General features: G+C 29.6%; 4 protein-coding genes across 4 annotated transcripts in view; 3 read left to right on the top strand and 1 right to left on the bottom strand.

Annotated features, from left to right (window-relative positions):
- LOC125839802 (protein disulfide isomerase-like 2-3) overlaps positions 1–21,755 on the bottom strand; it is a 367,278-nt gene that overhangs the window by 85,504 nt on the left and 260,019 nt on the right. The gene's annotated exons all lie outside the window — the stretch shown is intronic.
- The window catches only part of LOC125839797 (glucan endo-1,3-beta-glucosidase 12), a 282,415-nt gene that overhangs the window by 175,996 nt on the left and 84,664 nt on the right, over positions 1–21,755 (top strand). The window lies entirely within an intron of this gene.
- On the top strand, positions 2,294–3,539 carry LOC125839702 (uncharacterized). The gene is made up of 5 exons (XM_049518691.1): positions 2,294–2,415; positions 2,510–2,679; positions 2,768–3,041; positions 3,123–3,289; positions 3,376–3,539. The coding sequence occupies exons 1-5, from the start codon at positions 2,294–2,296 to the stop codon at positions 3,537–3,539; spliced, it is 897 nt and encodes a 298-aa protein (XP_049374648.1).
- LOC125839701 (uncharacterized) lies at positions 6,376–8,430 on the top strand. Its single transcript, XM_049518690.1, has 6 exons — positions 6,376–6,469; positions 7,157–7,292; positions 7,414–7,583; positions 7,666–7,939; positions 8,015–8,181; positions 8,267–8,430. Exons 1-6 carry the CDS (start codon positions 6,376–6,378, stop codon positions 8,428–8,430), a joined length of 1,005 nt encoding a protein of 334 aa, XP_049374647.1.

Genomic DNA, 21,755 nt, shown 5'->3' with positions numbered 1-21,755 from the left:
TTAATTATCTCTAGTTTCAAGAAAAGTTTGAAAAGAAGCAAAAGAGTGATATTAATAAATTACCGTGTAATTAATATCTTTAATTAATTTTTTAAGGAAGGTACCACACCTCAAAAAAATAAAAAATGGATGGGCTTGCTTATAAAGTTAGGACTTAGGTTATAACTTTTGACTTTTTCTTGTTCAATTAACTTAAAAATAAATATTAAAATGATTTTTTATCAGACCTAAAATGCTTATAAAAATATTTAAAAGTTATCTTGACTTAACAATACCTAAAATAATCCAAGCTTTTAGGATTTTGCATAAGGCTTAGCACTATTAACATGGGATCGCTTGCTCTTGAAGATGAAGGTTTAATTTAGTCTCTACCCGCATATTATATTTGCCTCTTACACTTTGTTTTGATGTTTGTTACATATTGTTTCATATTGTATTGTATTGTATTGTTTTAATGAATACAATGTCAGAATATATTGTATCTTTCTCCATTGTTACATAATGTCACACATCGACAATTTGAAATGATAAACTACAAGAAGAGTAACTTTACAAGGTAAAGCTACTATGAAAAAGGTAGGATAAATAATAAAAACGAGAAAAATAAGATCAGACCAAATCACTGTTACACACAATGAGATTTTTTATTGTTACCTAATGATGAATTTAGCTGATCCTTTAAACCATTCATTCAAAATCTGCATATTAATGTAGAGAGAGACATCATGTTTATTGTGAGTTTCAATTTCTGTATATTTACACTCGAAAGCTTTTGCCTATTTTGATATCGTGCTGAGTTGTGTCATTTTGTGTCTAAAAAATTTATTTGATGTGCGTAATATGGAAGTCGCTACATGCAATGTGGATTAATAAGAGAGAAATACTTCAACAAGAAATTTAACTAAAAATGGAACTTGGAAAATATAAACTCCCCCTTGATAATTGATACGATATACATAAAAGTGTCTTTATACACTACATATAGAGTTCTAGATATAACACAAAACTCTATCACATATACCAAAATTCAATCACAAACAAATACGATAAATACTTACTTGCATCGAGTGTTAATATTTTACTAAATAATTAACTTTTAAACTGAACAAATAAAAATATTTGAAATGCATATCATTTAATCATAAATAACTGTTAAAAACATTAATGCAAGACTAATTTATGTTTCATTTATTGCCTTAATATAAACACCTGATTAAATTATATTTTATCAATGGTTCTTATGGAGAATCGTAATTATATAGGTTGTCTGGAGGGTGACTTGTGTTGAGTTCGAAAGTGATTAGGGCATGCAGAAGCTCACAATTGCAATCAAGACATTGATAAATTAGATGACAAAAACTTATACTAAAAACATAATATTATTATATGAAAAGTAATATAAAAGAAAAATATTAAAACTCTTAAACAACTACATTGTGGATCCTATTGTATTTTTCTATGAGAATGAGGGTCACATTTCCAAACTTTTACGGTCCAAATATGGAACAAAATTATATTTGGTAATACTTTGATTTTTCTTTAAGGAAAAAATAAGCTTTCAAATAAAGTAAGAAAATCAGAGCAAAACCCTAACAATTTGAAGGGTTGAACCTAAAGCCAGTAATTCACCGGCATTACGCTCACATTTTTCAAGTTTATGCTATTTAAAAAATTGATTAATGTAATATAATTAAATTTCTTATTACTTCCTACTTATTAGTTTTATCTAAACTTTTCTTGAATTCAAATCCTTTTAGAACTCCAACTGCTTAGAAGAGTATATATATTAAAACAAAAGAGCTCAAAGGTTTTGTATAACGTAACGCTAGTAAGATGGGATCGATTGCTCCAGAAGATGAAGGTCTTATACTTTTCTTGTTTATAATTGTGAAATTTTTGTTGAATTATGTAACCGTCTTATTTAAGTTTTTACAGAGTATACACAATTTTTCATGGCTCAAATAAGTGAAAAAATTTATTGATTTTTTTGTGTGGTAGTGAGATTTGAAATCAGAAGCTTTTGCTTGTTCTAATATTATGTTTGATTGTGTCTTTTCATCTCAATACTACACCAAAAATGATTTTTAGCTGCAGTTAATTAGCGGTAATAGTTTAATTGGTGCTGAGTTGTTCTATTTTATCTTGCAGTTTTAAGCTTTAGAGAGAACGCTTTAATCTATTCAAGTATATTTTGTCTACCATGGTTATTAATTAGATGGAACTATTTTTACCCTAAGAATTACAATAAAGTTTATCCATTTTGTTTGATGTGCACATATGTACAGAAGTGGCAATGGAAATTAGAGAGGCTTCGCCAACACACTATTTGTTGAAAATTGAGTCTTTCTCCCTACTTTCAGAGAGTGGCATTGACAAGATCGAATCGAATGAATTTAAGGCTGGTGATTATAAATGGTAAGACTCGTATAACAATCCTCACTAATGCATTATTAAGCTCTGAGATTATATTTTCTATTGAACATTTTATGGATTTATGGATTCGATACAGGAAAATGATCATATATCCTAATGGGAACACACACGAAAATGGAAGTGAACATATTTCAGCTTACTTGGCCATTTCTGGGACAAGTTCCCTGCCTCCTGGTTGGGAGGTTAATGTTATATTTACCTTCTTTGTGTTCAATCAATTAACTGACAATTATCTTTCAGTGCGAGGTACAATATTAATTAATTGGTTATCTTGACTTCTATATATATATATTTGTTTTTCAATAATTGGCTAAACTATGTTGCCTTGGTTTAGGAAAAATGAGACGTTTTCAATCTATCAAGTCTTTATGGGGACTTCCCAAATTTCTTTCTCACAAAACATTCAAAGAGGCCTCTAATGGTTACCTTGTTGACGACAAATGTGTGTTTGGAGCAGAGGTATTTGTCGTCCAAAGACAAGCAATTGGTGAATGTTTGTCCATTGTGAAATCTAATGGTTCATTTAAGCGTGAATGGAAGATTTGTAAATTCTCCAATCTTGACAAATTATGGCTTTCTGAAGAATTTACTGTGGGAGGTTACAAATGGTACTTCTTCGCGCAAAATTGTATGTTCTATACATATTGTTCTGTCGTACCATAACTCATTTTGTTAATTTTCTTGTGTAGGCAACTAAAGTTATATCCAAAAGGCGAAGCAGACAATAAGGAATGTGATATCGCAATATACTTACATTCTGTTGATTCAAACAACTTCGATCACCATAAAAAACTGAAGGCAAAATACAACATTAACCTGAAAAATCAGAAAAATGGAGGACACAAAAAGCTATCTTGTAAGGCAAATAATATAGTTTTCTTTTTCAAAACATTAATTTCCTTTTACGTGTCTAATACATTTTTTTTTTTCTGTTTTTTACAGATTGTAATTGGTTTTCTGCCGCCTCACGGACTTGGGGTTATGCAAGTTATATGCCTTTAACTCAGCTACATGATAAGAAAAATGGTTATCTTGTCGATGATTGTATCGTGGTAGAAGTTGAGCTGGAAGTCGTGCTTAAGCAAAGTGTAAAGATCTTATCTTAACTTGGTTTACAATTTATTAGTAAATTAAAGTAATAATGTATATCACTTAGTTATGGTTAAGTGATAAATTTTGTTTATGAACGTCTTGCATTCATTGGTTGGATATAAACCTCTCAATGTGGTCCCTCTATGTTATTGGAGATGTTGTTGATTGCTTATTTAATATCCAACTGTAGTTTGTTATGAAGATCATTTGGCAGTATTGCTATGTTTCAATGTGGAATAATTGAAAGGAATTTTTTATATAAATAGCCAGATGAATTTATTGTTTACTTTTTTTTAACCATTATACATAGTTATATCCTTATTATACACGAATTTCTGCAATTTATTTTTAAAGTTATTTTTAATTTAAGCGATTGGATGAACTGCTATATATTTAGGTTGGTTGTTCACACTTCAGCCTTATAAGATTAGTTGGGAGCTTTTATCATATCACAACAAATGTGCTCACAATTTGCAAATTTAGTGCTTACAAAAGAAGAAAAATTACCTGCCTATTGGTAAATATTTTGGGCATTGTGTACCTGCTTACCTCAAGCAACATCCTGGACTACTTTATGCAATTGTTAGCCTTTCCCGAAGAGGAGGGGCGGACGGGCGTAAGGGGTTCATCTGGAAACATGGTATATAATATCAAAATTATTTTTTTATGTATATATAATAGATATCATATCCCTTTAGCTTATTTGTGTGTTTATGTCTTTCTAGGACGGTGGGATGTTACTAATTGACAGGTGAATTTAGTTAATTTGTCTTTGCTTCTCTCTCCCTTTGCTTCTCCATATTATACATAATTATATCCTAAATAATGGTTCATCCAATCGCTTAATCTAAAAATAGGTACGTAGAAGATGGAAAGTCCGTATACACAGATACATATAACTATGTATAATTTATGTTAATTTCATAGATGGTTACATAACTTTTGAGTTTTTTAATTTCATCGAAGTCGCTTAATTATATTTTGACATTTTATGAACTTAATGAAGGGCTTTACTTGTGAAAATCCTTTTAAAGACTTTACCTTTGCTTGTGCTATGAACGTATTCCAATTTTTTCACGCATATCTTAATGAATCTCATGTTATAAGCTGATCCGTTCGGATAAGTTAAGCCATCGAGTGTTTAGATTCAAAGCATGACGCTATATTTACAGCTTCTCCCCTTGTTCAATAGAATAGTTATAAAGATGGGTAATAGTTGATAGTGGGTTAAGATCATTAAAATTAAAAATAGTTGATCATAGGTATGTGATTTTATTAAATGTTAAATATTTCTGCCAAAAAATAATTACTATATATGCAAACTTACATCAAATTATGGCTTTGTAACGCGCTAAGCTTTTTTGTTTCCTTCATTTATATATCAAATAGCACTAATGATGAATTCATACTAAATTTTGTTCATTAAACATTTTACATAAATGAATATAAAAAATATGCTTAACTCTCACAATTGAATTGAACCAAACTCAACAGATATGTAACAATTTACCCGAAGGTTGTACGTTTATCTTGTTCTAGTCCGCAATTCATGAAACAAAAAATGTTTTATTATTTCCCTATTCCAAATTGTCCTCCTCTATACTGCATTTTTCTTCTAGTGTAGTTAATAATAACGTTATCCTATATGGTGGTTACTTTTAGGAGAAAAAATTACTGCATTGAAAATTTGCACATAACGGAGATCTGAAACGATTTGTATTTTTGAATTATTTAGAAAATATTGACTTCAACTTTTTATTGTGATAAGGGACAAACGTGCAACATACGTTTTCAGAGACTAGTTATAAAAGTGGAGGAACATAAGGAGCATAGAAATTAAAAACTAAATTATATATTTATACACTACATCTCGTTGTTTTTGATACATACAAAGAAACCTTTGCATATACTACAAGGTACAAAATAAGTACTCATGAGCTTGTTGGCTCATTTTATCATCATCATCATCACCGCCTTGAGACGGATGGTGAAAAACTAATATAAGCACCATGTTTTCTTCGTAGTAGGAGGATGAAAAACTAATTAAAAAGAAGCAAAAGAGTAATATTAATAAAGAGATTAATAAATTATCCTTTAATTAAAGTAAAAACTTGAATGGGCTTGCTTACAAAGTTAAGTTATAATTTGAAAACTTACATAAATATACTATATCAAGAAAATATTTACCATTTATAGTAATAATATTTTTTTCATTTGATCACTTTTAATACATTTATAATACAGTTTTAATATATATTATAGAGAACAATTTATAAAACACAGATAATACAAGTTTTATTGATGAATAATACATTTATAACAGATTTTAATACACTTATAATACAATGTGTCAATTTCTTATCAAACAAGCATAATATATTTTAAAACAGTTATAATACATATATATCGCATACATAATTCGCTTTTAATACATATTGCAAATTTATCATAATATTGCTATAAATGGTAATAAATAAAAAGTATCGCTAAAATCAGTAATTATTTATTAAAAGATATCCATTCAAGTAATTTTTCCTAATAATTTTTTAGTAGTATTGCTTTTGTTATTTTAATTCGAAAATAAATATTAAAACTATTTTTTTTTTATCTAACCTAAAATACTACTTTTAAAAAAATTTAGAAGTTATTTTGACTTAGCAATATCTAAAAATAAAATAATCTAACCTACACAGTAAAGTAAACAACCGTTTACCGTGTAGAATGAGTCCACATTAATTAAAAGTCTCCAAGGCAGGATAAATTCTAATCTTTTAAATACTCCATATCTGCGCAGGTTATTTCATAACAAAATATTGGAAAATAGCTATTAGATTTTGCATAATTATTAACATGGAACCGATTGTTTTCTGCAGCCCTAGTAACATGGAATATATTGATCTCCACTGCCCTAGTAACATCGAATCCGTTGTTCTTGAAGACGAAGGTTTTATTTCATAATGTATTATATTGTATCGTACTATATTATTTTAATGAATATAATGTTTGGATAGATTCTATCATTCTCCTAGTTACATAATGCCTCAACAATGAAAGATAGCTCGCTCCAGAGGTAAAGCTACTATGAAAAAGGTAAGGTAAAATGATACGATAAGTATTTATTAAATACTAATAAAAAGGCTAAAATAAAAAGAAAATATTAAGGTAATAACGGATCATACATTTAGATCATCCTTTAAACAATTAATCTGCATAATGCAGAGATAGACAGATCATGTTTATTGTGGTTTTTTTTTTTGTTTAAATTTCCATTTATTTTCACTTTTCTTCTTTATAATTGTGAAATGAAACTGTAGCACTACTTGGCTGGTCTTAATTCTGTAGCAGTCTTATGGTTTTAGCAAGCACACAATTAATGTACTTTTCTTATGGGTCAAATAATTAGTGGAGATATTTAATTTATTGATTTACACTTGGAAGCTTTTGCCTGTTTTGATATCGTGTTGAGTTGTGTCTTTTTGTCTAAAAGTATAAGCGGTTAGAGACAACACTCTATTTGTTGAAGTGTCATTAGATAGAACTAACATTTTATTTACTTGACTAGTTTTATGCTTAATTTTTTAAAAGAACAATTGCAATAAAGTTTATCTTTTTTGTTTGATGTGTGCAATAGCTGCAGAATTGATGATGGAAATTAGAGATGCTTCACCAACACACTATTCGTTGAAAATTGAGTCTTTCTCTCTACTTTCAGAGAGTGGCATTGATAAGTTTGAATCGAATGTGTTTAATGCTGGTGGTTATAAATGGTAAGACTCATATGTCATGCATTATATTTTTTCTATCGAACATTTTAGTATAAAGAGACTACATAATGGTAAATATTAATCGAAGTTTATTCTAAATGATCTGCGTTTTGACTTGATACAGGAAAATGATCATTTATCCAAATGGGAACACACGCGAAAATGGAAGTGGACATATTTCAGTTTACTTGGCAATTACAGGGTTAAATTCCATGCGTGCTGGTTGGGAGGTCAATGCTATATTTACCTTCTTTGTGTTCAATCAACTCCGCGACAATTATCTTTCAGTACGAGGTACAATATTATTAATGTTTAAGGTTGAATTCCATTATTGGCTAAACTGTGATGCTGTAATAATATTAATGGCTTGGTTTAGGAAAAATGCGGCGTTTTCAACCTATGAAGACCTTATGGGGACTTCCCAAATTTCTTTCTCACAAAACATTTAAATATCCATCTAATGGATACCTTGTTGATGACAAATGTGTGTTTGGAGCAGAGATATTCATCATACATAGACAAGCAATTGGTGAATGTTTGTCTATGGTGAAATCTAACGACTTGTTTAAGCGTCAATGGAAGATCTGTAATTTCTCCAAACTTCGCAAAGATTGGCTTTCTGAAGAATTTACTGTGGGAGGTTACAATTGGTACTTCCTTCATCACTCATTTGTTCTATCTTAGTACCATCACTCATTTAATCTTTGTGTTAATTTCTTGTGTAGGAAGCTCTTGGTGTATCCACAAGGCAATGTAACCAGTAAGGGATGTTATATCTCAATATACCTAAAATTTGTTAATGCTAAGGACTTTAATCAACATCAAAAAGTGAAGGCAAATTGCAGCATAAACCTCAAAGATCAGATAAATGGTGGATGCAAAAAGCTATCTTGTAAGCCAAATGTTTTTTTTTTTCTCTATTTGTATGTAGCAAAGTTTTGCATGTCTAATAGTTTATATTTTTCCTTTTTTTTCAGATTGTGAGTGGTTTTCTAGCACCGCACCGACTTGGGGTTTTTCAGGTTATATGCCTTTAACTCAGTTGTATGATGAGAAAAATGGTTATCTTGTCAAAGATTGTATTGTGGTGGAAGTTGATCTGAAAGTTGTGTTTAAGCATAGTGTAAGGAACTTATCTTAATTTGGTTTACAGTTCATTTGGAAGTAGTGGGAGTACTATCTCCACACAGTAGTACTTAACTTGAATAAAAATTAAAGCAAGTACTCATATCACTTATTAGTCATGGTTAAGTGATAAATCTTGTTTATGAAGAGACACATGTCTTGCATTCATTGGTTGGATATAAACCTCTCGATCGATGTGGGTAAGTTTTTGCCCTTCTATGTTATTGGAGATGCTGTCGTTTGCTCTTTATATCGAATTGTAGTTTATTATGAAGATCATTTGGCAGACAGCAGTAGTGTTATTTGATGAATGCCCATTTTTCCCCCTTCTATCAAATGTACAAATCGTAGGCCACAATTGTCTCAATTACGTTCATGAATACCTTATGTTTCGATAATAGGAGTAATAAGTGTTCTAAAAAAGAAAGGAAGTATATATATACTGGACTGGCAAAATTGAAGTGTCAATATGTATTTTGCAAAAAGTGTTCATGTTGGTTTTTCTGTAACATCGTCCATACGTATGAACCACTTAAATACGTTAGACTGAATCGTCATACAAATGAACCAGTAATAGCTGGATGAATTTACTGTTTAGTTTTTCTAGCCAGTATACATAGATTATATCCATATTACACACGGATTTTACATCTGCTAGTTATTTTAGGTTAAGCGATTGAATGAACTGCTATTTAGGTTGATTGTTCACACTTCAGCCTTATAACATTAGTTGGGAGCTTTTATTAGATTAGCAAAGGTGCTCACAATTTGCAAATTGATAAATATTTTTGTGCATTGATACATGATTACAATCTATTTTAGTGTTGTCTAAATTCTTACCTCAAGCAACATCCTGGACTACTTTATGTATGGTTAGCCTTTTCTGAGTCCCATGAGCTGGGCGGAGTTAGGGGCGCAAGGTTTCATCTGAACCTTCTTCATTGGAAACATTGTATATAATGTCAAAACTATTTTATTTTGTATATATAATAGATAGTGTATCCCTTTAGCCTATTTGTGCGTTTACATCTTTCTATTTTCAATTTCTTTTAGTGAAAATTCCAATTTCACCGCGGATCGCCAAACTTTTTCTCTACTGTCCTGTCGTTGAAATGTCAACTCAATATTGCCAAATATGGTTTTCCATTTTGTTAACTTGTTTTTGCTTCTCTTTTGAATTGTCTGACTACTTTTCGTGCAGTAATTATTCTATGGCCATAGAGAAACTGTTTCCTATACAAAATTTGTCCAAAAACGAGATATTTTCTCGAATAAATCATCAACTTTTTAGGATATTATTAAGAATTTCATCGGAAATTTACAACAGCTTGCCAAACAATGACATAATATCTACGGTCCACATGACAATATATTTATATATCCTAAGCTGAGTTTAGAAGAACGATAAATTTATGAGTTAATAAACACCTCTTATGGATGAACCCGACCTGATACGTACCAAAGTGAATTCACTTTTATTGCATAAATACTGAAGACATATTCTAAAACGTAAATTCCTTGAAAAAATGATATTAGTAATTTCAATGATATATCTTTCTTTACTATTCCAATAAGCCAGCTTCCAAGACATACTAGTACAATTTTGGGTCCATGTACAGGAAAAATATTATATATGCCAAAGGAATAAGGAATTGGCGTTTTCATTCCTTTTTATGCTGGAATAAATGGACTTAAAAGCTCTTCCATTTGTTATTATTGAATCTAAAAACCTAAACGACAACTAACTATTATTACCGTCTCTGTTCTAATTTACGTGACAGAACTGAAATTTCAAAAGTCAAACCAAGCTTATCTTAGATTTGAATTTCTTTACATGTCTTTGAAATATTTTAATTTTAAGATGTTAATTTTTCAGATTTGTAGTACGTTCGTACGTACTTTTTAAGTAGTTTCAAATATCATCATTTTATTTGAGAAAAACTAAAAGCTTCTATGTACGAAATTACAATCAAACTTTAGAAGTTTTAAATCCTGAAATTTCAACTGTGCCTCATAATTATAAACTTGAGGAACATAAAGAGCAGAGAAATCATAAACTAAATTATATATTTATACACTACATCTCAATATTTTTGATACATAGAAGAAACCTTTGCATACACGACAAGGCACAAGAACAAGTATTTGGATATATAACAATAATATGAAATACAAGTGACATAGCCCAATAACCTTAGCTAGCTAGTCAGGATTTTATTTTGAAAAAAGTAAAAGCTCATGAGGAGGGATAGAAAAGAGATGAGAATTGTAACAGTTTTGTCACTTTGAGGGTCAGATGAGAAGACCTCGGACTTGCAAGGTCAAGAAAACTCGAACCATCCCTCTAAAGTTAGAAAAGATGAGAAGAGAATATAAGAAGAATAAGCTCAGGAGGGATAACGCCGCTTCATATTTCAAGATAAGTACCTCATTTTATCATTATCATCATCATCATAACCTTGAGAGGGATGATGAAAGACCAATATAAGCACCATGTTTAATTTTCTTCACAAGAGAAATAATATATGAAAGTGTATATATGTGGTTATTATTTATAGATAAAAAGAGAAGGCAATTGGTTTTGAAAAAAGACGTAAGAAAAGGGTGATAAATTGGTATAATTGGGCGTTCAATTAAATGAGGATTCGATATGTCATTTTCAGTGTAAGAAGGGACAGATGGTAAAAAACAAGAGTTTGTTTTCTTGGTTCTATCAATACATAACTATCATACTCATGCTCTTTGTCCCATGTCTTGGCAATTCTTCAAAAAAACACATACATACACACTCAAAAAGAGAAAAATTTACACACTTCCCCCTTTGAAAAAAAGAAAACTCCATACCTAATGTTCATATCAATCAATAATATACATGTCATGTTTTTACATTAGTTTTTTTTGTGTTCAATAAGTAAAAAGATAATATTAGATTAAAAACATTTATATATACTTTAGAAAAATACTATGAGATGTGGAGTTGGGGGTTGGGGGTTGGGGGTGAGGTGGTGGGATGGGGACTATTGAAGTGAAGGTGAAGATAAAATGTGTTGGAGGGTGGGAGGCCACAATCAATGTGAAATGTCACTTGTGAAACTTATTTTTCCCAAGTCATTTTCCTTAGTTATAAGGAATTGATCTATTTTCCTAGAGAAATTCAAAAAATTTGAACAGTCAAATCTGAGAAAATTGAAAAACATCTTTCAGAAAAACTCTATATCAAACACCTTTAATCATAATTAATTAAAAATATGTTTTTACTTCAATTTAATCTCTAACCACAGTAAGCTAATATAGTTTGGTACAAACATGAGGTAAATAAGTTTTTTTCTACTCAGAGTATGGTAGGAAGGAAAATGTTTTCCTCGAAAATAAGTGATTTTCTTACTCGGTCATCTAAAAAAAAAGAAATGATGATTTTCTTACTTATGCTTGATTAGTAAGAAGAAAATATCATCCCAAGAATGTCGAGAGTTGGATTGCGAGCCAGGGTCATAAGTCTGCTCCCAAATTAGAGTCAAGGAGTTGAGGTCATAAGCTAGGTCGGGAATCGAGATCATAAGTTGGGTCGAGGTTTAGGGGTTGAGAGTCGAGTCCTAAATCGGTATCGGGAGTCAGGTCCTAGGTCAAGGTTGTGATTCATGTCCCAAGTTAGGGTCGGAAATCAGGTCAGAGTCGAGTGTCCATTTGGGAGTCGGGTAGTTAGGTTTGGGTCAGGAGTAGGGAGTTGGACCCTCGACCTGAAACCCAAATTTCGACTCCCGATCTCGATCTGACTCTTGACCCCGACTTAGTACCTAACTCCCGATATAGACCACAATTAAAGACTCGACTCTCTACCATGATCCAAAATCCGACTCTCATCTCCTGACCTAATTTGGATCCCGACTCCTGACCCTGACCCGAAATGTGAATCTGAATTCGACTCGGTAGCTGATACTGGGCCCACTAACCCGTCTCTTGATTCCCGACTTGGGGGTTCATTCTTTTTCCGCTTTAGGATTTATATTATGTTATATATAGGCGATTATTCTGATAATCGTCATCGATCAGTACCTACTATCACGATTCATTCAAATATTCTTTTGTTACAAGAATTGGTAAGGTCTCTATTTATAATTTAATGTACAATTTATTTAGTACTAATATATTTACGAATAATCGTACAACTTTACTAGTAAATAATAGGGCCACCAATCACCCTTTAGAAGCTTGACAAAATTTGTAATGTTTAGTATTTTCATCATTACCCTTTCTTTCATATATATTCTACTAAGATGCATGTAGCTACATTATATTTGTCCTGGAGGGTGGGGAACAAACGTACATACTCACTTTATCATAATTCTAATCATAAAGATTTCATAATTGAACAACACTATTGTAAATGGTGTAGCAAACATAATGCACTTTGTTTTGGTTTCTCCTTTTTTTTAATCACATATTTTTGCAAAAAAATCCTATTAACTATAAGTCCTATTTTACTGCATGATGTATCTTGAATAAAATTGACTAATCTTAATTTAATAATTGAGTTGAACTTTACGATTTAAACCAGACATATCTAAGTTCAACAATGTCGTTTGACATCATTCTATTGGAAGAAAATTTTTATACATAAGAATTTGTGCATAGTACGAAGGGAAATATTTTTTCAAGAAAATATGTGGCAAATTTTCAAAAAAAAAATGGGGCAAAGATGCAAAAAACAGAGAGCTGGGGTATGGTTGACCATTTAAATAAATATGGACAGAAAAGTACAGAAAGGGAGAAAGGGAAAGAACATAAAACAATTCCCTAAAATAACAGTACTGATTGTCTTCAGCTGTTGACTATTCCTTTTCTAATTATTCTTTTGCTCTGTCACTTTTATATCTTTTTCGTCCTAATTTATATGATGTTGTTTGATTTGAAAATCGATTCTGGCATAAATGCAAAGTAAGGCGGTATACAATAGTCCCTTGTAATCGAATTTTTCCCTAAATTATGCGCATAGCGCAAGCTTTAGTGCACCAGACTATCTTTTTTATTGTTTGACTTGCCACGAAAATTAAATTATCTCATTAGAGGTAAATTGAACTATTCTATTTTTAATGAAAAAAAAGGTAAAATTAATATTTACTTTGTCCCAATTTATATGATTCCTTTCCATTTTAGCCGGTAAAAAAAAAAGATATTTGTAATAGTAATTTAACTTCAAAATGCTTATTTTACCTTTATTGGAATGATTTATAGTAATATAAATATCTATTACTCAGTTTCGTCTTTCAACCACAAGTCTCAAAAGTATATCTTTCTTAAACTTTATATCAATTTAAATCACATAAATTGAGATAAAAAAGTATTAAAATATAAAAATGTGTCATTTCTTAAAAATTAATTTAAAAAAATTGTATCGCAAAAATTTGGACAAATATTTAAATTACTAGTATCATTTTCTGCTTCTGCAGAGTCTATTTTACTGTGTGAACTGTAGCGCCTTAATTCTCCTTGTTTTTTTTTTAATCGTATAATAGCAGTGTATGTTTTGCACTCTGAGAAATTGAAGGCACTGTCATTGTGTTGTCATTCTCAAATGGTCCTTCCATTTAATGGCTTTTTGGACTCTAATCCCCACCATACACAGACACACAGTATGGGGTGGGGTGGGGGTGGGGGTTACATTTTGGAGTAATTTTTAAAAGGGCAATAAAAATTGAATATAAAATCCAAAGGTCAACATTTAGATGGAGGGGAAATCGGCGTTAAATTGTATACACAAGGCTCATGTTAGAATGAGTCTTACAAGGCTCACGCTGACATGAGCCTTCCTTTAAAAAAAAACGGTGGACTTTAAAATAAAAAAAATTAATATTCCTTCTTCATTATTTATTCAATCATTCTGTTGTTATGTTTTCGTGCTTCTTTTTAGAAAATTACACGGAAAAGCAAATATATATTAGTTAATTAGCTAATATAGCTATAGTTTGAATTAATTACGGCTCACAGCTTAATTTTAGCTTTAATTACATCACTTGTCCTCTTTTATACATATACAAATGCAAATTATACACACATATATATACACTATTATATGACATATATACAAATACAATTAGTCTCTCTCCACTCTCTGAGCTTTCTCACTCGCCTCTCCCATCTCTCTCTCAATCTCGCTCACCTCTCTCCTCCCTCTCCCAATCTCTCTCGTTAGATATACAAATACATATGTATACCAGTTTTCTGACACACACACACACACACACACATATATATATACATTTTGCCTCTCTCAACTCTAGCTCTCTCGCTCGCCTCTCTCCTCCCTCTCCCAATCTCGCTCGCCATATATACAAATACATATGTATACCAGTTAAATATATATAATTATTTGACAAATATACATATACAATTCGTCTTTCTCCACTCTTTGCCCTCTCTCGCACGCCTCTCTCCTCCCTCTCCCAATCTCGCTTGCCACTCTCCTCCCTATAACATGTAGCTACGAATCGTAATTAGCAAATTATAGCTATAGAGCGTAATTAAGCTATTTTTGAGTGCTATATGCGAAAGTTCCTTTTTTTTTTTCTATTTATATGTAAATAAAAATGTAAGTGATGCGGTCATATTTAATAAATTTTTTAATATAATTTGATGATATTGAGGACAAAATATAAGAACATGAAAAGAAGACATTGATTTCAAGGATAGGGCCATGACAATATTTACCTTAAGGTAACTCAATTTCAAGATCCGGCATATGAAATGATAAGTAACCAACATCTCATATAAAAAAAAATACAACTTACTCATTCTATCGATGTGAGAACTTCTTAAACTCTCCTAAATGCCTGATTTTGAGAATAAACAATATAACATGAGAGTCGAACATTGATCAAATAAAGAATAGGGACCGATCTAGTTCTGATAATAAATAAATTAGACCCTATAACTCAATTGTGAAAGATTACTCAAAAGTATTATTGCCCTAAATCATATACTTCCTTTATCCACTTTTATTTGTCATGTTGCGCTTTTCAAAAGTCAATTTGATTAATTTTCAAAGTTAAATTAGATTACATTAATTCGATACTTTAAGCAAAAAAATTAGATATTCAAAATCTATAGAAAAGTACTATAAATTGCAATTTTTGCATATCAATATGATGAAAAAATACATAGTAAAATATTAGTCAAAGTTCTTATAGTTTGACTTTAAAAAAGAAAACCATAACAATTAAAAATGGACAGCGGGATTATATAAGTAAGAAATAACCCATTCACTTAACTAGTACTATGAGACATTCTAATATGCATTTCCAAAGTTTTTGAAAAATAAAGGGGCCTGAAACAGATTGTAACTAAAAAGTAAAAACCAAAAAATCACATAACTAAACTCCAGAAGCTGCATCATTGGGCCTAAAGACCTAATTCATGGGAAAGTTGCATATTTGGTCACTCACCAAAAATAATTACAAACGTATATTTTGAAGGAAAAAAAATTGGGGTTAGGAGAAATAGGGAGAGGATTACAATGTGGGGAATTGAATCTTTATCACCAAAGTGAAAGTTCAGGTAGTCAACCAACTAAAATACTAAAATTCCCCACAAACGTTAGTTATATGTATATAGTACAAAACTATTATGTATAAAAAATATGTATATTATGTGTGTATATTAATATGTAAGAAACATATATTTATCTTCTATTATTTTAACAACCTGCTATATAATGTAGAAATCCCCTATTTCTTTCCTTTTGTGATGTCTATTCGATTTCTAGAGAGTAGAGACCCATCAATTATTTTATTTTATTTTTTTGGGTGGGGTGGGGTGGGGGGAGGGGGGGGGGGGGGTCTGTTTACCTTAAAAGATTAAAGTTCATTCTTTTTACTTTTTCTTTTTTGGGGATTAGATTGAAAGAACTTCATTTTCGTAAGTGTTTGTTCAACATATTAGCGGAGAAAATAGAGAAGTTTCTGGTCAAAGTTTCTAGATAGCGTTTTAGGAATGAAAAGAAAATTTCTAACATAATGTATATTCAGTCGACTCTACCTGATGCAAATTTAAATTATAATTTGACATAGATATCGAATATTAAATGATTTTTAATAAGAGAATTTTACATGATATAACAAACATGTGTTAAATATTTACCATAACACTACACTTTAAAATATACATTTTATATTTTTTTTTGTATCTTTATGAACAACGAGATGTATTCGTTTATCAACATGTATCAGTTTGTATGTATTCGACTGTATTTGTTGATACACCATGCATCAATCTATATTCGTTGATGCAACATGTATCATACTTTATTCATTGATACAACATATATTAGCATGTATGTATCAAACTGTATTTGTTGATATAACATGTATATATCAATCCGTATCAGCTTGTATTCATTGATACAACATGTATTTCAATGTATTCATCCTCATTCTAGCATCTATTTTTTCTCTCTCTTAAATCTCGTGCGCTTCTCTCAAATAATATGTACTCTTTTTTGTCTTTTTGTATCTTTGTTTACATTCGAACTGTCTTAGTTCATATAGCTGAAATGTACACTCGAATACAAGTGATACAAGATAAAATAAATATAACTAACATAAAAGTGAATGAATACAAGTGATTAAGTTAGAATGACAAAATACAATCACTTGTACTCTTTGTATACACACAAACCGTATTTGTCTATTCTACATATATTCATAGATATCGCCTAAATGCACTTATGAATATGATAAATACATTCACTTGACAACTCAAAAAAAAAGAACACACACACACAAATACAGAGAGAGAAATGAAAATAGAGAATACAGAAAGAGTAGGCGCACGAGATGAAAACAGAGAAGATATATCGTAAATTCACAAATACAACAAATATAATCGCCTAACACCTCAAAAAATATAGAATTATACACATAGAGGGAGAAAGATCGGGACAAAAGTCGAAAAAGAATACAACCTAAATACACATATAAATACAACAAATACAGAAATTTGGCACCTCAAAAACATAGAAATATATAGAGCGATGAAAATGTAAAATACATAAGTTTTAGCTGCTTCACCTTGAGCCAACACTAACTATTAGGCTTCACTATTAACGATCACTATATATAATTTTGAGAAAATATTATATTAACATATTTTTAGAGTTATTACTATTTTTTTTAAGTTTCTAATTGTAATTAGTGACGATAATTCGTGCTATGCACAGGACCCAATAATATTTTTTTTTTTTTAACAATTTGAACCATAACTTCAAATTAAATTTTAAATTTTCACGATGAAACACTGATTTTCAAGATTTTTTTTTATCTTTTCTCAATCGACAAAAAGAACACACAATTGTTATAACTAATTTTTCTTTGTTTAAACAACCCGTTTTGCTTGCTTATTAATTACTTATTCACAATTTTTTTTTAAAATCTAAGATTATATATCAATCAATATGAATATTGTGATAAAATACTCATATCAATCATTAATTTAAAAAGTGTATAAAATTTAAAGTGGACAAATAAGAATGAGTACATAATATAGATGGCGGAAGAAAATATATCGTTAATCTCATTTAGAAATTATTAAGAAAATTATTTACTATTCCATCTGTCCCTAATTACTTGTCCACTTTTTCTTTTTTTGTTGTCCCTAATTACTTGTCCATTTTGACAAATCAAGAAAGGACAATTTCTTTTTACCTATTATACCCTCAATTAATTACTTTGAAAAAGGTAGAATTTCTTGAAAATCTTAAATTTTTAATTTATGCACTTCATAATTAATAGGGGTAAAATGGTAAACTCACTATGTCAATAAATGTTTTCTTAATAGGTGCACTATTATAGTATTATATAAGTGGGAACAAGCTAGCTAGCTACTAATATATACTCCCTCTATACGTAATTACTTGTTCACTTTTGAATTGACACACCTAATAAGAAAATAATTATTAACATAGTGAGTTTACCATTTTACCCCTATTAATTATGAAGTAGATGAATTAAAAACTTAAGATTTTCAAGAAGTTCTATCTTTTTCAAAGTAATTAATTGAGGGTATAATAGGTAAAAAAATTTCTTGATTCGTCAAAATGGGCAAGTAATTAGGAACAACTAAAAACGGAAAAGTAAACAAGTAATTAAGGACAAAGGGAGTAAGTGGAAACAAATAAAAAGTTGAAGGACAAGTAAGCGGTACAAATAAACAAAAACAAAATTTACACATGATAGTGAGAAAACAAACCATTTTAATTGTTTAATGTAATGTTTTATTTAGATATATATGTATTCAATGCACATGCAATAATTAATCTCAAATTTTAACACGAAACTCGAAAAACACTGCATAAACACACATGGGGATATCAAGAATCATGTCTTGCAAGTTAAGGCAATGGATGAATGAATATATGAAGTTTATGGATGAATTTTAATAGGGGTCATTTTCATAATTCCATCACTAATTATTTATTTATTTTTGTTTATTTTTTGAATTGCAAGGTGACGTGCTTAATTTTCATCTACACCTTTACTCCGCAAATTAAAAGATTGAATCGCCGAAACAAGATTAAGACGAATAAATATGAATGACGAAAAATGGAGATAGCTTCCTCGTGAATCAAATAATTTAGGTTCATCCCGACTATATATTCTAAATAAAGAAATTCAAACTAGGAATTGTCGGTTGTTTTCGTAACAAAGTTCCTTTTGATTTTGTGTGATTTTATTTTGAGATGCCGTATAATTATCATTTTAATCTATTTTCACGTATGTACACCTCGTGTTTAGTTCTACGTACGGATACGTGACGCAAAATAGCCTAAGTTTAATTTCTTCACTTTTCTTAAATCAGGTTAGCACTAATTATGCTGCTTCACGTAATTATATTCATTTAATTGAGTAGGGTTCCAAAGCACACGAGGGAAAATGCGGAAATAGTATTTCAAAATCCATTACGTCACCAAATTATTTGACCATATCTAGTGTGATTCTCATGTAACTGCCTAACTAGGTTACCATACACATTAGGAGAGTGGCAGTGAGATGAGAGATATGCGAGAAAGGCAAGCGAGATTTATTATGTATCTCAGATACATATGAATCCATTTGGATACAATGTATCTAGAACAAATTACACCTAATTTTGACCGTATGTATCCCAAGATACGTATAGCTGGATGTATCTAGAAGCACCATAATCTGATAAGATACATAATATTGCAAATTAAAGTGTATCTAAGTAATTAACTCCTAAACTAGTGAAATTTACGAAAGTTCCCCTCATATCAAGATATAAGGTACTCTCAAATTAAAAAGTCACTTTAGCTCAAAATAATTATCTTAAAATAATTGTTATTTTATAAATTTATGATTAAATTTGACAGTTATTTTGAATTATAACCTTAATATCAAAGAAGAATACACACTATTTAAAAAATAATAATTTATGTTTATCAAATATAAGAATAACTTATTAAATTATATATTGTATTTATTAATACTTTTGAGCATATAAATACAAATTAAACTAGAACAATATTTAAAATGAGATATAAGAAGTGATTATATGAACGGAGACTATAAATTGAATAAGATTAAGGTCCTTTATTTCCATCACAATAATGAAGTTACTCAAGATCAAGGGCCAATTTGTTGGAGAAAGGAAATAAGTAGTTTTTTTCATAGACAAACACCAAACTATGTTTACATTAAAAGGGAAAATATGTTTTTTTTAAAAAAAATATTTTTTCTTTATTAATTAATTTGAAACAATTTTTTTTTATTTTTAGAGAAAATTGAATAGTGAAAGAAGTTTCTTTTGAAAAAAATTATCCATGGTGCCAAACACGAAGAAGAGTGAATTTGCTTTACCGTAAAAAGAAAAGAGAAAATACATAAAATCTCTTTGATATTGTCCAATAAATTTATTTTAACACTTAACTTTATGAATAATTTTTTACCCTCCTAATTTCGTTTTAATGTTGTCTAACAAAATAAAATTGTCTACGAATACTTACATAAAAATAAAGGAAAGAAAATTGAGGTAAAAACATAGGATTAATATTTTTTGTGGTAGTCAACAATGCATGTTATGGCCCTATAGCATTAGAATATTCTAGTGCCCTCCCTATTGGCCCATTCTTCCAAAAATAAAATAAAAAATTCCACACCGTCCCTTGACTAGTTGCAACATCTTTATTTTGTTTTTATTTCTCCAAAAATGTTAAATAGATGTAAAACAATGATACATAAAATATAATCAGTATTTAAAGCTTATGAATTTTAGATTATAATATTTTTAAGTTATTAAATTTATATTATAATAATCTAAACATATTTGAAGAACAAAATTTTAAAATGTGATCAAATTAATATTTTGATAAATTTTATAATCCACTCCCAAAATCTATTAATTAGTAAACGCTACCTTACATTTTAGTACAAAAATGTAATGATGGTATATTTGTGAATATATACCATTGGCAATGATGGTATATTTGTGAATATAGCAAAGTGATCAAAAGTGACAATATCTTAATTAATTGAAAATTAAATATACTTAGTCAAATATCACAAATATTTTCGTCAAAAATATATCAATAAATGATGGACCAAAATACTCCTTCACTCTTTTTTTTCCCCTTTTCCTTCTATAAAGAAAATTCCAATAGATTTTTTTCTTGGTCTCATAGTATATTCATTCTCATGTAGAATGTTCTACTCATAGATATGCAATTAAATAACTAGAATTACAAAGATTAACTTAAAAATAAAGCCTCATTAATCACACCCAATAAAAATAATTAAGAAAAAGTCAAATTGGGTGTCTTAATTACTAATGTTGTTATTATTATTATCTAATCCAAGCTTGCATGTGCATAAGCTTGATTTTTATAAGGAAAATTAGTTAGATCATGAATTTTCACAATTAATTAGGTAAAGTTTGTCTGATGAACCAAATGGATGACAAAGCAAAAATACACAGCTAATATGACCTGTTCAAAGTCTAACAATATCCAAGTCAACAATATTAATTAAATGAGGATCAGAAATAATTTAAGAATATAATTTTAGAACTCATGATTTCAATGTCTAATTATATATCATTTTTCACTCATATCCATTCTGATATCATGTTAAAAGATAAAATTATAAATTTAGAATTTAAATTTATTAAATGTTAGTGAATTGTTACATATAATATATTACATCTCAAAAATATTGAGTTTGATGGGTTGAATCTATAAAAAGAACAATCTATTCGTGATTTGCCTATGTCTTAAGTCCTAAGATAAGCATAAAATATTTTATCTATCACGTAGAATTTCATTTTTTTATCGAAAAA

Source organism: Solanum verrucosum, unplaced genomic scaffold (genome assembly GCF_900185275.1).
Source record: "Solanum verrucosum unplaced genomic scaffold, falcon-dt-bn FXZP01000175.1, whole genome shotgun sequence".
NCBI lineage: Eukaryota > Viridiplantae > Streptophyta > Magnoliopsida > Solanales > Solanaceae > Solanum > Solanum verrucosum.
The sequence above is the reverse complement of the archived record's forward strand: the minus strand, read 5'-3'. Positions and strand labels throughout refer to the sequence as shown.

Excerpts from the sequence above, each read along its gene's own strand:
- LOC125839702 (XM_049518691.1), top strand. The coding sequence starts at position 2,294 with ATGGAAATTAGAGAGGCTTCGCCAACACACTATTTGTTGAAAATTGAG. Across the intron at positions 2,680-2,767 it reads CAATTATCTTTCAGTGCGAG|GAAAAATGAGACGTTTTCAA; the intron begins GTACAATATTAA and ends GCCTTGGTTTAG. Across the intron at positions 3,290-3,375 it reads AGGACACAAAAAGCTATCTT|ATTGTAATTGGTTTTCTGCC; the intron begins GTAAGGCAAATA and ends TGTTTTTTACAG.
- LOC125839701 (XM_049518690.1), top strand. The coding sequence starts at position 6,376 with ATGGAACCGATTGTTTTCTGCAGCCCTAGTAACATGGAATATATTGAT. Across the intron at positions 7,293-7,413 it reads AATGCTGGTGGTTATAAATG|GAAAATGATCATTTATCCAA; the intron begins GTAAGACTCATA and ends GACTTGATACAG. Across the intron at positions 7,940-8,014 it reads ACTGTGGGAGGTTACAATTG|GAAGCTCTTGGTGTATCCAC; the intron begins GTACTTCCTTCA and ends TTTCTTGTGTAG.